At 26.7% G+C, this 16021-nt stretch overlaps 1 protein-coding gene across 1 annotated transcript in view; it reads left to right on the top strand.

Annotated features, from left to right (window-relative positions):
* Window positions 1-675: 675 nt before the first annotated feature.
* LOC111635984 overlaps window positions 676-16021 on the top strand; it is a 73380-nt gene continuing 58034 nt past the window's right edge. Inside the window, exons 1-2 of the mRNA XM_023381134.1 lie at window positions 676-973; window positions 12150-12290. Coding sequence (XP_023236902.1) covers window positions 874-973; window positions 12150-12290 — 241 coding nt within the window. The 5' untranslated portion in view covers window positions 676-873. The remainder of the gene's footprint in view (window positions 974-12149; window positions 12291-16021) is intronic.

Below are 16021 nucleotides of genomic sequence, written 5' to 3'. Positions count from 1 at the left end.
TGTTGAACTTTATTTCTAGGTTAATTAGATGGTGTCTTTGTAAGTTTTCGAAATAGTTGGCTCTTTTAAAAATCAGTATAAAGTCTGTATTTAATTCGAATATCATCAATACATTTTAAGGCCCACCAGTGGCCGAGTGAATAAAACCATTAAATTCTGGTTTTATCCACTGTCGTGGGTTAGCGCCCCGCCAACGGGCTGGCCACGTGGAGTTTTCCGGCTTTTCCTCGCGATTGTAACTCGTAAATAGGGTCAATTTCCCTTAGAAAGTCCTCCCGGGAGGCATCTTTTCTCGACAGATCGCCCAGTAGTATCGCGTTGCCATAAACAAATAATCTAATCCATTTTAATGTTGATCTTTCGTAAAATCTAAGAAAAAGATTAAATATTCCTTTCTCAATTAATTTGATTTTTATATAATAAATAACATACGCGTAACAGTTACCCACTGTATTTTATATTAGAATTGCGGTATGTTAATTCAAGTTTCCTATTGCGTCTTTTTAAAATAAACCGCTTTATTTATTTTACTAGAAAACAAAATGACGTAATAATAAGTTTAGAAAATAGAGAGTGGACTCGACCAATTACCCGTCGAGTAAAGTCTACGTAACAGGCGGCTTAGGGGGTGGTGTTTTCCAATCACAACGGGACGGTGCATTGCAGTGTAGACACCATGCGGCTGTTGTAGGCACTAAAGCGCGGTGTAGAAGTTAACCGAGAGCCGAGTAGAGGCAATGGGTTCGAGAGGTGCGCTCTCGATATCTTTATAGTGAGGTGGAGGAAGATTTGTGCACTCGAACGTTGCGTTACCAATGGAATATAAGAGTACATTCGTTAGGAATATCCTCCGAAACAATTGGTAATTACAGAATGTTAGTGACTGGTATATTATTGTACTGTTCGGCAGCGTGCGCTCTGCCTTTAGTGGGTAGTACTACTAGAACGGCTTCTCTTATCAGTCATAAGAGCAGTAAGTATATTTTTCTATATCTTTCTAAATCTATGTCACACATAAAAAAATGTGTAAATTAATTTAATGGCGAATTATTTTTATTTAGTAAAATGCATTAGAATAATGAGTGCATTACTGGAGAACGTAATAATCATTGCGACTTTTAATTATTATTATTTTGTGAACGTCATTAAAAGTGACGTCGGAGTTTTTTCGAATGTTATACAGTATATGCAAATTTCTGTTTAATTAAAAAAGTTTAGGATCTTAATTTAAAAAATTCGTTCCTATCGACGACGATCACTTACTTTTGAAATTAAAAAAAAAATAATTAAAATAGTTTAGAAGTCATTTATAAATATTTTAAAGACAGGATTATTATAGTGCTACCGAAGAATTTGACATAGTTTACACTAAAAGCGGAAAGTGTGTTATGTAAAGGTGGTTTGGATTATTAAAATTCATTCATCGATCTAACAGACACTTAAAAAAGATCCTGTTTCCTTCCATTGTAATCAATATTTACGACTTAAACGAAACGAAGATTGATAAGCTAAGACGGCTAATGATATTTAAAATTTTGTCATATTTTAATTTCGTGTGATTAATGCCGTCTTACGTCGCAGAAAATTTTTATTTTTGGTTAATTTGACATACAGACATTACACTCAAATTTGCATTTAAACACCTCGAAAACTAATGATCTGACCAGAGTTTTTTTCTTATTTCGGATTTATCTAATTAGTAAATGCATAATGATCAGTGAAACGTGTAACGTTAAGCCGTGTTTAGCCATTCAACTAGAGTCTCTACAAAGATAAATAAGAGAGATTTGATTTTATTTAGATGCACCAATTAAATATTATTCGAAAAAAGTATATTATAAATAATCATTTGTTTTAGAAGAACATCTTGGGTTGCTAGATCAGTCGATAATGTCTGGGTAACCATTGGAATGTTTCCAGATATTTTGGTGTAGTTCGATATAATTACGTGATCCAAATTCGCAATTACGAATTCGAAAATCTGTTTTCTTAATAAATCGATTCATCACATTTCAAGTGACGAGTGTTACTGACCTTTGTTTAGAAAATTCTCTCTCGGTTCTTGTGAATAGATATAAATACAAAATATAAAAATAATAAAACGAATGAAAATAAATAAATATTCAAATATTCTAAGAAAATTATGTCATAACCGAAAGGGTTTGTGGAGTATTTTTATGGTGTATCACGACGCCCAGAGCAATTTTTATAGGTTACTACAGACGTTTATCCACCTAATGCGCTTATTCTATTCGTTAGAAAATAGGGATTTTGTGTTTATTATAAACAATACATTACGCTGTGCAAGAAAATAAATGGCGCAGATAAAGAAATATGTCTTTTTTTTATAAACTAAAGTAAGTACAATGAACGATACTTTATCATTAAAATTTTTTGAAGGAGCAAGTAATGAAGCATTAAACATACACCTAAAAATGAACTTGTAAATAGAAACTAAATGTTTTATATAAAACAGAAATAAACAGTAATTATAAATTTGTATTTTTATTTTTATTTCCTCTTCTGTTAAATCAATGAATAAAATTGTTGACGAAAGTATTTGATTAAAAAACAATAATAATAAATCTAATTTATCCTGATCTTTGTACTCTACGGATTTAATTCTTTGTAGACTTAACAGAATATTAAATAAACTACAGAACATGGAATAGAAGTTTAGAGTATCCAATTTAATTACCTTAACTTCAATCTAACAAATCTCTTATTCTTAGTTCATTATTGTCAAGTTTAATATCGGAACGACAGCACTGATATTGATCTTTGATTTAATAAAAATCTGTGTAAAAAATTAAAGGGGTTAAATAGGATGTTGAAGAGTTTCATAATTAACATCTTGCATTCGCATTTTGAAAGAATTTTTTTAAATTTAATTTATCGATTTGTGTGTCTGTAGAACAAGTTGTAATATAGATTAAGTTAATGGACAGTAGATAATGGAGAGTTGGCATTAATATAATTATTTACAGTATAGTCAAATGTATTTATTTTCATTATAACTTTTTGTATTAAATAGAAAATTCCATAGAAAAATATGAAAATAATAAATGTTTTAGAATTTAAATATGCTGGATATAGTTTTGGTTTATTTCATACATTCGAATAACATGTGTATATATACGTCGACTAGTATAAATTATACACAAGGATTTGTCATGATCTAGTAGAATTGTAAATAATAGTAGATTACTATTATTTACATTTTTTCTAAGTGTGGACAAACTGCTGGTAATCCCAGATGTCAGAGAGGATAGAGTCAAATTCGATAAACCCGTTTAATGATAGGAAAAGATGGCATTTCGAAGACAAATGTGTCCTCGAAGACATCTTTAAAGAAGCAAGGCAATTCATGCAAACAAACGAATCGACTAAACCTATAATCCTAAATTCGATTTGTTTAATTTAAGAAAGTGGTTCCGAGATAACTGATCGAAATTGCTAAGCAATGATGTTTCCGATTTTGTATAATGACCGGATATTGTTCTAGAATTAAAAATATTCGAAAATTCTCAGATTTTTATGTACAGTACGTCTGTGCTCTGAATTGGGTCAAATTCCGCTTTTTGCAGAGATTTTATTTATTGTTTCCATCTTCATTGCACAAATGGAGGTTTAATCGAATGCATCGTAATTATTGTTGTGTGGCAAACGTCATTAATTGATGCAAGGAAGGGTAATTCGAGTCGGTCTAATTACCTCTTCCAAGATTTATATGCGTAATTTATTGAAGTACTCTATTTCCTTTTATTCAATTTTCTAAATTTATCATCGTTTACATTACTTTCTAAATCATTTTCCATTCTGAAAACACTGAAAAATATATATTTTTAAAATTTTATTTCCTGAAAATAGACTTAAAATTTAGATCGGTTTAGAACTAAAACTTCAAACTTTATTGTAGAAAATTAGTTTTAGTGAAATTGCTTTATGACACTTTCAATAATTAGATTTTTATTACAGTCTGGAAAAATATATGGAGACACATTTTCTAAAAAATTTAATTTAATTTTAAAACTTTAGAGAATTCGAATATTTTTTAATGAAAGTAATTCGGATCAAACATGATATCTTATGAATTTTTTACAAATTAACCATAATTTTTCGGAAGAGATTATTATAAAAAATAAAATTTAACTTGCACTTAAATGGAGAATGTTTTGATTTATGCTGCGACATATATATATATTGATAGTAAACTACATATAAAAATTGATTTACTTTCATTTTTCTTATTTATTACCTCGCCGTAAGTATTCTAATCTGTACTTAATTTCCATTTAAAGTAAAATCTGATAAATAAATTTTCATAAAATTGTAAATAAACTTATTTAAATACAGTCAAACCTCTGAACAACGGCCACTGACGGAAACATAAATCGCCGTTGTTTGAAGGTTATTTTGTATGCCTTACGAAAGGAAACATTCTTGAAAAATGGCCACCGTATACAGGTGGCCGTCGTTGGGAGGTTCAACTGTATAAGAAAAAGTGACACTTCTAATAAAGTTTATTTCTGTTTGAATCTTAGATAACATAATTAAATTGAAGATAAAGAAGGATCTACAAAGTTTTAGCATCTAATGAATATGGATAACGTTAGATCACTGTAAGGCTGCGCTAAATAAGATATAGGCTAATTATAACACACGATAATAAACTAATTTATATTTAATTAGTGTAACGCGTAAACATATTAAAATTATCAGTTAATTATCGTTAAAATTATCAGGAAATTATCGTTATTTCTAAAACAATTAAAGCAAACTAAATAATTCTAAAACCGAATTTGCTACTGTATTTTACAAGAATGCCAAAGTTTTTTCTAACAAAAGAATACCAAGTTAATTAAAATAAAAATTAAAGAATTCTAATTAGTTATATCTTTTACAAAGAATAATATAAAGTTTTTGTTGACAGGTCTCGAGGATTTTGCACGATAACGCTGTATTCTTATAACGAATATCGATTCTGTACTGTACTGTACATAACTAAAGTTTCTTACACAGATAAAGAAGGAGATTTGGAAAAACAAACAAATAATATACACAAAAGAATTGTAGCTATGGAAAAAATGTCTTCTATACAAATATTGAACGAAAAACTTAGTAAAAGTATTAGTGTCAATTCTACACGTAATCTTAATTCGGATTAGAAAATAAATTTCGGTATTTGGAGGAGTAAAACTGGGATTTATCATTACGTAACGAATACGTAAATAAATACGATCTCGATTTTATTGTTATTCGTTCTTTCGATAGACTTTATATTTTTATTGTTAAATAGAATCGATTTTGGATAAAAATCGCAATTTTTCTCCATTCCAATAAAATGCACAATAATTTTTTACGCGCAGATTATTTGATGCTATCGGAATACAAAACATTTTCCGAATGGACACTATCTTGCTTTATATTTTTTCTTTTGACATTTTTCTGGCCCGTTTTAAAAAATTTCTTAAAAATTAAATAGAAGAAATCTTTCAAACTAGTGCCTACATACTTCAAATATTTTATTTCTTCCTTTTTTTGGGGTTAATTTTAGATACTGAATTTATTTCCAAATCAATTTGTTTTATTATCTTTATGGTGCAATTAATGTTTCAGGTAATACATTAAAAATAAAAATTTGCGCTATTTAAATTTGAAATGAATACCAGTTTTATAAATATAAATTTTTAGCAGAGAATAAAAATTGGTAGAAAGTTGAAAACAGATTTATCCTAATGAACTTTGCTGTTATATTTCATGGTTAAGAGGGAGCCTGGGGACAATGAACCGGACACTTTTTGGTTTTCCAAAGCGTTCTTTGTCACGCATACGTGAAAAGGATGGCCAACAAACAGTTCACTGACTGTAAACCTCCAGAGAATTTCCACTGGCAAGAACAACTTCTCATCGCAATCTTCTTTTATAAGTCTGCATCATAGGTCAATAACAACATAAAAAGTTTTTGTTAGGAATAAACATACGAATGGCCTATATCTATATTTTTACTTAATTACTTTTAGTATGGAAACTTTTATAGGCTAATATTTTAAAACTAGAATTTTATCGTGTTTCGTATCATCGTATTTAATTAAAGCCAAGAAAATATTTTTAATTTTAATTAAACTGAGTTGAAGTGTGTTACTGATTCTAAGAAAAGTAGCTATAGTAATTTTGATTTTTCTACTTTCTATTCTAATTTCTTCAAATATCCTGATATTTGTTTAAAGAAAATTAAATTTTCTGATTCTGTAGAGTACTTGAGGATAATTTAAAAAAAGAAATTGAAGTTTAATATAAATAATAAAAAATCAAAAATATAACAATGTAATAAGAACACTCCAGAACACTGAACTAAATGGAAATTATTAGAAATATATAAAAAGATTTGTTGTGTCTCGTAATTTAATGTGAAAAATATCTTCAACACTAAAATTCTTTTGAAAGCTATGAATTTTCATAGTAAATAATGGTTAAATTAAATATATGTTTTATAAAAACTTAATTAAGATCTTCGTAAGTTTATAAAATATAATATAATAATACAATTTCTTTTATTTAAATTAAGCAAAAGGTTTATAATCTTAATTACGAAACTTGTAAGAAATTTTTCAATTTTATCCAAATTAGGATTGGAAATTTGCTTAATTAAGTAGCCATTTTTACATTGCATTAACAATCGAAATACTGTTTCTTCATTTTATTTTTATTTATGTTTTTAATAGAATTTTACACAATTATTAAACGGATAACATTTATAAAATATTAAATAGCAATTAATAAAACATATAAAGTATAAATTTGTAATAAAAATTGTAACATAAAATTCTTCGACAGACATATTTTTGAAATATTCGACATTAAATTTTTCTTTCTGTGTCTCTGGAGAAAGACTTTGAGTTCATTCAAAATATTCTTAGAATAAAAATATAATAAAATTCTCGAAATTATTTACATTTATTTAACTCTATATTTCGAAATGTAATTTTATGTATCTGAAATATCGAATTTGGAATTTTGCTTCTTTTTTAAATATCCAAACAGTGATATAGAAGAAATTTTCTATTGATTTTCTGCCATAATTCTTTATAAACTATCCGGATATAAATTCATTGCATCTAATTTTGTTTAGTTTCACATTCTTATATCTTGAGAATTGAATGATCTGAAAGAGAATTGAGACAAGAATTCAAAACATCGAAAACTATTTTTTGATATATTGATAATGATTGATGTTCTACTTGTTGCTACGGAAATAAGAAAAAAATTATATCAATGGTTATTTTATATTTGAAATTTTATTTTATTTTAAACTTAGAGTAAAATATTTTTATGTTGTTTGCAATTTGATACTAACGAAATCTGTTTATATGTTAAACTTAAGTAAATTTATATTAAAATGCAAATTTATTTAAAATGCTTCATGATAAAATATTAAAGAAAATTCCTAAATTTTATTAAAATCTCTCGAATTAGTGAATTTTTGTTTATTTATTAAAAATCACGCGCTTTTGTATACATCTTTTAACTTTAGTAAGTAAATAATAAAGTTATTTTAAAATTAAGAAATGAAATTATTATATTGAACGACAATAAAGCAATTTATTTTTAATGGCGGTTTCCATCGAATAATAATTTATTTATGATGCGAAACGAATTCTTCATCTTCATTTTACTCCCGAGATTCTTTATCATTTAATATTTGAAGAGCCATCCCCGAAGAACATCAAACTTTTATACAACAACTCAACGGGATTTATTCAAACTCCATTTTCTAGAATAATAACTTATAAACATTTTAAAACTTATTCTTTATGAATTTAGGTCTTTGACGTTTAATACTTATTGTTGAAATCTCTCCTTCGCATGCTAAATGTAGTAGTTATCTTCCATGTCTCTACTTCCTTCCACTTAAATTTAATTAATAAAATATTAATCAATGCTAATCATTTTATGCGAATTGCCTTTATTAAAATAAATCTAATTAATAATACGAATTTATAATTTATAAATTCAGAATTAGTATGCGAAAAATAATTGAGATAATCAGAGTTTATTTTAAATTTTTGCTTGTTTTCGTCTAACAGTCAATATTTTAACTTTATCTTTCTCGTGAGAGTTAATATCTTCTTAAATTATTTTTTCTCGAAAGAACTATGTAAAAAATTTATAGTAAAGATTACAATTTTATTAAAGATCTCATTTCAGTTTTCACGCCTACATAAATCCATTTCTCTAGTTTATGTTCTAGAAAGAAATAATTTTATATTTACGAAAAGTAATTTTGAATCCTCGAGTTTTCGCTTTTTTACAGGCGGCAGTAAATGGAAATGAAGTTTCTTCGTTGTTTATATAAGTAAAATTCTGATATTACTTTAAATTTTAGCCTGAATTAAAGTTAATTTAATTAAAAGATTAATTATTTAATTTTTGAAATTTAAGATTTCTGTAAAAAATTAGTGATAAAAATTTCTTATTAATTTGAATTTGTTCAAAAATTGCAATAACATTAATGAGTTGTCTTTATGTAATTTTATGACTATAAATTATAGGAAAAAGGGGCTATCGAACACATCTTATTTAGATGTATAAAGCACGAACTGAATGGGAATCTGGTACTGTTGGAACTCTCTACACAACGTTTCAACTTGGCATCTTTACCATGGTTATTGTATTAAAACTCCTACATACATACATCGTGAATTTTATGGATAAAATTAATAAATTAAACTGCATTTGTACTGATGTTACCCTGTTACAAACTTCTACGTCATTCTCTTTTCTTAACTCATCGTGTTTATATCGATAATGTGCTAGTGTTACACTGTGGAACACTTAAATAAGATTCTTCTCCTTTTAAGTAATTCATTTCCTGTGTTGTACCAGTGACTTTTTGCTATCGACCGTTTGAAATTTTCTCAAATTATTAAGAATTCATTTGTTTATCTATTTAAATTTATTATTAAACTATTTACAAGTCTGATTTTAAAAACTCTTTTATATATTATGCGATGGTAAAATAAGTAATACGTTATTTATATAGGTCAATCGTTAATATATCGATTATGGTACATAAATTATATCGTAACCAATTAAATTATACAGATTTCTTTGCTGTTATCATTCTTCAAATCTGATTTTTGAGATTGTAATTCTCTGACTACTTAATTTTTCTATTTATTCCAAATTTTTTATTCCTCAATAGTTTAACCAAATGCAAAGTTTTCTTACCTCTCGAGTCTGTATCAAAATTTAAATTTTTGCTATTTGAAAATAATTCACAACTAAAACATTATATGAATTATTTATTAAGATATTATTGATATGATTCTGTATATACTTTAAAATGTGAAGTAACATAAAACGGTTTAGCACTTTACTAACAAATAGTACTGTTTATTTATTTTTTCATGAGGAAAAGAAGTGCTCTTCTATCTTAAAAATAAATTATTTCTTTGGTGGATACGCTTCTCGAGATCACTTTAGAGAATACCAGACATTGTTATCGTTCTACATCCAACAAAACAAGATATTTCTTCGAAAGTCATTTGGAAAAAAATGAAAAATAAATGAAACGAATTTCAACTTTAACCACAATTTTACATTTGTAAAAAAATTACCCTAAAAAGTTGTAATTAGAAAAATAGGAATATAAATATTTAGATAAGCGTTACAAAAACATTAAACATTAAAAAAAGTTAATGATGTATTCTGAAAAACGTATTAATTTATTAACAATTTTTTTTATTTCTCGCTCCCATNTGTATACAATTTTATTAGATTAAGATTGGAAAAATTTTTTATATTAATAACAATTTTTTCGAATCAAATTGCAATATATAAAGAAATCCTTTGTCATTTTTTAAACATTAATAATATAAAAATCGAGAATAAATGCGATATTTTTATTATAAAGTTAATTTATTTTTCTCATTTTATTTTAAATAAATATTCATACGAATTTTTTCGGTGAAAAATAATTAAATAAAAATGTGGCATTTGATAGAATCTAAATAATTTGTTGAAGATTTTTCTTTTTTTTTTCAAAGCAGAATTTTTTATAAATTTGTAAAATGCGCGAAAATTATTCAATTAAAATATATAATTATGAAATAATTAATTGATTATTTAATTAAAGAGAATGTCACATTTACTATGGAAAACGTCAATCATTCGATAATTTAATATTACATATTAACAATGCGATTGTCTTCACGGAAGTTATTGACCACGTAAAATGCCAAATCAATTTTCATTAAATATTCATGTGCTACAAGTCTACATACTTTTTATATATTTAATTTAGAGAATTTTATGGCAAAATTAAAAAAAAAAATGTAGAAAATTATTCTTACGTAGAATTTATCTCGCGAATTTCAAGTTTCGTAACAATCGAAAGAATGATCTAACTTTCTATTTAATTTTTTTTAATCATTGTCATAAAACGTTATTTATGAATATATATAAATAGTTCTGCGAATATTTGATATGTGACATTTGCGACGAGAATTCTGTTCTGTTGCCTTGGCTGTTGTCGAAGTTCGTGACAACTCATCTCTAGAGAGACGAGTTGTCACGAACTTCAGCTTGTTCACGATCGAAGTAAAGTTGAACTTCCTCGAAAAAATCGATACCAAAGGTTTTCTCCTATCTTTTTATTCGGTTTCCATCAAAAACACATCAATAGAAGACTTTTAGATACAAAAATAAAGAAATAAAATATAAATTTATTCTGCAGCCCTGTATTGTGACCACGTCACAATAATTTTTGATTGTTTTAGTTTATATTTAGGAATGATTCTCTTCAACAACAGTAATTTTGCATTAATCAATTTTGAACCGAAACATAAATATAAAACGAAAATGAATTTCGTAGCTGAAGTATTCTTTAGTATCATATTTATTAGTATATAAGCACTTCTGTTTAAATTATTTGTACAAACGACCCGTTCCTTCTAATGATAGTTAATGAGGAAAATTTTTTAAAGTTTCTTTTAATCTTATCAGATACAACCGTGTAATATTTTTTAAATAAAGTTCTTGAAGGACACGGAAAGTCTTTCTAATAATTTTCTGATGGAAGATATTTGCGACGATACAAACCGGGAACGAAACGCGATTAAATGGAAAAAATTTTACGAAAAGAGAGACTTTTCGACGATGCTTATTTATTAAAGAGGAAGCTCTTCGTCTGTCATTATGACTTTACCAATAAACATTCGAGAAATTCTTAACTAAACTAATTATTCGGCGTCAAATATCCTCTGAAACTCACTTTATCATCCCGTCCATGCATTAATTAAGGCAAATAAAACTGTTCGATAAATTTCTGTCAAATAATCATATTAATAATCTATTAAAATTAGATTTTTAATTAATAATAATTAATTTTTATAGTGTCCTTGATATAAAGAACTCCTTTCTAGTTCGTTAATTAATCAGAATTTTTTTAAATCGAAACATTTATTTCAAAGTTAGACTTGTAGTTTACTAGTGTTGGAAGATTTAGAAGTAATCTTTGAATTAGATAATGAATTAGAATGTTTCTAAAATATATTTTAATACAATAGTAATTTTTTTCTGTATTAGGATAAATGAGGATTATGATATTACCGTATGTATAATTGCTAAAAGTAATCAGATTAAAAATTGGAAATTATAAAGTGAAAAGTTTTTATTTTAATGGCGCAGTGCAGAATCCATGTTGTTAGAAAACATCCTATTGGTTGTCTAACACGCAGTCTAACTTCTTGGCGGGGTGCCACAGGCGATTGACATAATCGCCTTTTCTTGTTCTAAGGCTCTTTCAAGAAAAACATAGAGAAAAGGCTCTTACAATTACCATTCTATATTCTCGGGGATTTGTTCATTAGAATAAAGCATTTGTGTGAAGAGATTCTCATTGATTAACCCATTTAAAGATTAATTTAAACATTAAAGCTAACAAAATCGATTGGTTCAACACTATAATAAAATAATATTTATTTTTATTCATCTATTTGAGAAGCGTAAAATTTAACGAATTCAGAAAAATATTAAGCGAGAAAGCGATTTTAATAATATTAAAATAAATTTAAATGTCTTTTATTATAATATTTATAAAGGTATTGTTGGCTTTTTCCGTGTAACGAAATTAAATTCTTTTGCAGAAACTCCGGGAAATCCAACTACTTGTAGCACAGACGAAGACTGCAACAACTTAGAATTACTTGTTTGCGATTTGGAAACGCATCGATGTACTTGTAGAGATCTGCATAGTATCGAATCACCAACTGGAGATTGTATAAAAGGTTTGTCTAATAAATAAATAAATATTAATACTTTTATATTCAGTAAAAAATATTGCCATGATAAAACTAATGGTAATATCATCATCATGCGATGTCTGGATTGAAAAATCTTTAAAAATCTTCGATTAATATTTCAAGGTGACTTTAGAATATATTTTTACCGTTCCTAGGATTAAATTACACGTTTATAAATTTAATTTAGTTTAAAATGTATACAATTTTATTAGATTAAGATTGGAAAAATTTTTTATATTAATAACAATTTTTTCGAATCAAATTGCAATATATAAAGAAATCCTTTGTCATTTTTTAAACATTAATAATATAAAAATCGAGAATAAATGCGATATTTTTATTATAAAGTTAATTTATTTTTCTCATTTTATTTTAAATAAATATTCATACGAATTTTTTCGGTGAAAAATAATTAAATAAAAATGTGGCATTTGATAGAATCTAAATAATTTGTTGAAGATTTTTCTTTTTTTTTTCAAAGCAGAATTTTTTATAAATTTGTAAAATGCGCGAAAATTATTCAATTAAAATATATAATTATGAAATAATTAATTGATTATTTAATTAAAGAGAATGTCACATTTACTATGGAAAACGTCAATCATTCGATAATTTAATATTACATATTAACAATGCGATTGTCTTCACGGAAGTTATTGACCACGTAAAATGCCAAATCAATTTTCATTAAATATTCATGTGCTACAAGTCTACATACTTTTTATATATTTAATTTAGAGAATTTTATGGCAAAATTAAAAAAAAATGTAGAAAATTATTCTTACGTAGAATTTATCTCGCGAATTTCAAGTTTCGTAACAATCGAAAGAATGATCTAACTTTCTATTTAATTTTTTTTAATCATTGTCATAAAACGTTATTTATGAATATATATAAATAGTTCTGCGAATATTTGATATGTGACATTTGCGACGAGAATTCTGTTCTGTTGCCTTGGCTGTTGTCGAAGTTCGTGACAACTCATCTCTAGAGAGACGAGTTGTCACGAACTTCAGCTTGTTCACGATCGAAGTAAAGTTGAACTTCCTCGAAAAAATCGATACCAAAGGTTTTCTCCTATCTTTTTATTCGGTTTCCATCAAAAACACATCAATAGAAGACTTTTAGATACAAAAATAAAGAAATAAAATATAAATTTATTCTACAATATTATTAATTCTAAACACGCAGAATTCGTTCCGAATCTTTCGTATAAGTGAAATTTCACATTTCTGTTCGATAGATTGCTGTATTTTACATTCAATTTAAAATCAACATACTTTATGAATTTCTGGAGAGTAAAATATGCCCTCGGAGATAATTTAAATACGCAATACGTAGGCCTATAAGAATGTCAGAGCGTAAGGCATGATGTACGAAATTTTGTGTAAGCCCGTAAAAATATTTTAGAACCGTCAATAATAATGAATATAGAATGAAGAATATTTCCGAACTTTGTTGTTAGAAAATTTATGTAAACAAGAAAAAAGTTTTAAATCTTTCATATTTATGAAGTGTGTTTTCCGAGCCACCAGATGCACATTTTTACAATCAATTGCCTTAGCTTCGAACTTCATCCAGTCTCGGTGGATAATGGAAACTGTTCACATACCGTGACCCAAAACATTTAGCAATCTGCATTGCGCACGTTACTATGGTAACGTGTTATGTTACACGAAACATTTATTATTTTTTTTTTATAATTTTCTGACTCGATTTGCATTGAAATAACAAAAGAAAGTAGATTATACTTTTTGCCAACAGGTCTTGTTTTATCCACTCTCTCCCGTTCTCTACCGTAAAATTGAATGGCAATAAAAATATTTATACGTTCGGATAATTGAGTTAAAATTATCTTTGCGTATAAATTTAATAGAGTTTTTAAAGATTATTTCAAAGTTAATTCGGTATTTGTAATGGGATTGTCGAGGAAATAATTTTAAAAATTGCTATGCTAATGTACAAAACTTAATATTATTAAAGAAGTAAGTTTTGTAAATAAAACTTATGAAAAAATATATATATATACATATTGATCTGTGTACTTTGATGTTGCACCGAACCAGTTAGAATATTACATTAAATATTATGCTTACGTATAAATTCTAGTGGACACTTTCCAATTTACCAAATGTATAATGATCGATAGCGACAAAATATAGATGGAAATTTTTACAAATAAATAAATTTTCCGTGTTCTAACGTTGTTTATTAATGTGAATAAAAACTTATCAGAATTGTTTGAAGTCTCTACGATGAAAAAACTCGTACAGTACTGTACGTGCCACCAAATAATATAAACATCTAATGACAGTCGTCAATTTTTCATAAGTAGATGAGTTAATATTTTAAAGTGTCAGCCTACCTTTCTGTCGACTTGTTTGTTGATAAGAAGATCGTAGTTAGTGTCTGGAAAACGTCATTTTCTTATCTTCGTGCATTTTTTATATGTTTAAATCACACTTTTAATCTTTCGATGTGCCAAGTACACCAATACTTTAAGATGACAAATGGCTACCGAATCTAATAAATTACAAGGCATGTTATTTATAAAAAAAAAGGTATTAAATTGATAAAAAGTTTAGAAGGGATCTTGTTAATATTCTTATATTAAATGTTTAAATTTAGTTTTTAGTCATAGAGTTGATACTTTAATTAGCGAGGATGTTATTGATATTCTATTAAATTTGTTATTAATTTACAAACTTAAAAACTATAAGAAAATTTTTTTTATAATTTTTGTATTAATTGCATCATTTACAATTTTTTAGTCGATTTTGAAATGTTTAATTACGAATTAAGATTAATATGTTCTATTAATTTAAACTTTAAGCTGGAAATTAATAATCTTTATCTTAGAACATACATTAATCAAGATAATATTTATAATGCATTAATTCCGGATTAAAATTATGATATAAAATTTTAAAATAAAGAACAAGTATAGAATTTTAGCTAATATGATTATATTTTAAATGTCTTTAAATTTAATTTTGTTATTTAAGTAAATAAAAGGCTACATAATGCGCAATGATGCTGTATTTGTAGTATGATTTATATTATGTAAACAAACGTTTATATTACTAACATATATAATTACTTACCCACGAGTATAACATAACTAATAATATTTATCAACATATAAGTTATTTACGCTAGTAAAATCTACTCCTTAATAAGTACGGCGGTGGTGCTTACTAGTAACCGAGTAATTGATTGAGGATTCGAGTGTCACCAATAACTGGATACGTGGACTTTTCTTAATTTGCTTCGCATATTAATACATCAATAAGGCTCAATTTTCCATAGAAACCACTGAACATCTGTAATTGGTTCAGATAGTTGCGAATTCGAGTCGCGCCAATGGGATTATGGATACATGGAGTTGGTAACACTTAAATGAGACCAATTTTTCATAGAAAGTCCTTCCGGGGAGTACCCTTCCTCGGCATATCGTCCATGTGCCGAGGAAGCCTTATCTCATTAATCCATTCCAAATACAGGAATAAAAAAAGTATAGCGTGAAAATTTTATAAAGGTGCATTACTAATTGGGAAATAGAATGAGATTAAACAATAATCGTAAAGCTAATAAATTATTCGTGATTAACTATAACAATTAATTTAACTCCCGATTTATGTTGAATCTCTTTGCGCACACGACTGAATACATCGGTTAAAGTCGAGTATTAAATTTCAAATATAGATTTTACAAAT

This window comes from Centruroides sculpturatus, unplaced genomic scaffold, assembly GCF_000671375.1.
Source record: "Centruroides sculpturatus isolate CEXI.00-Female unplaced genomic scaffold, Cexi_2.0 scaffold1068, whole genome shotgun sequence".
NCBI lineage: Eukaryota > Metazoa > Arthropoda > Arachnida > Scorpiones > Buthidae > Centruroides > Centruroides sculpturatus.
This window is presented reverse-complemented; position numbering and strand designations above follow the sequence as displayed.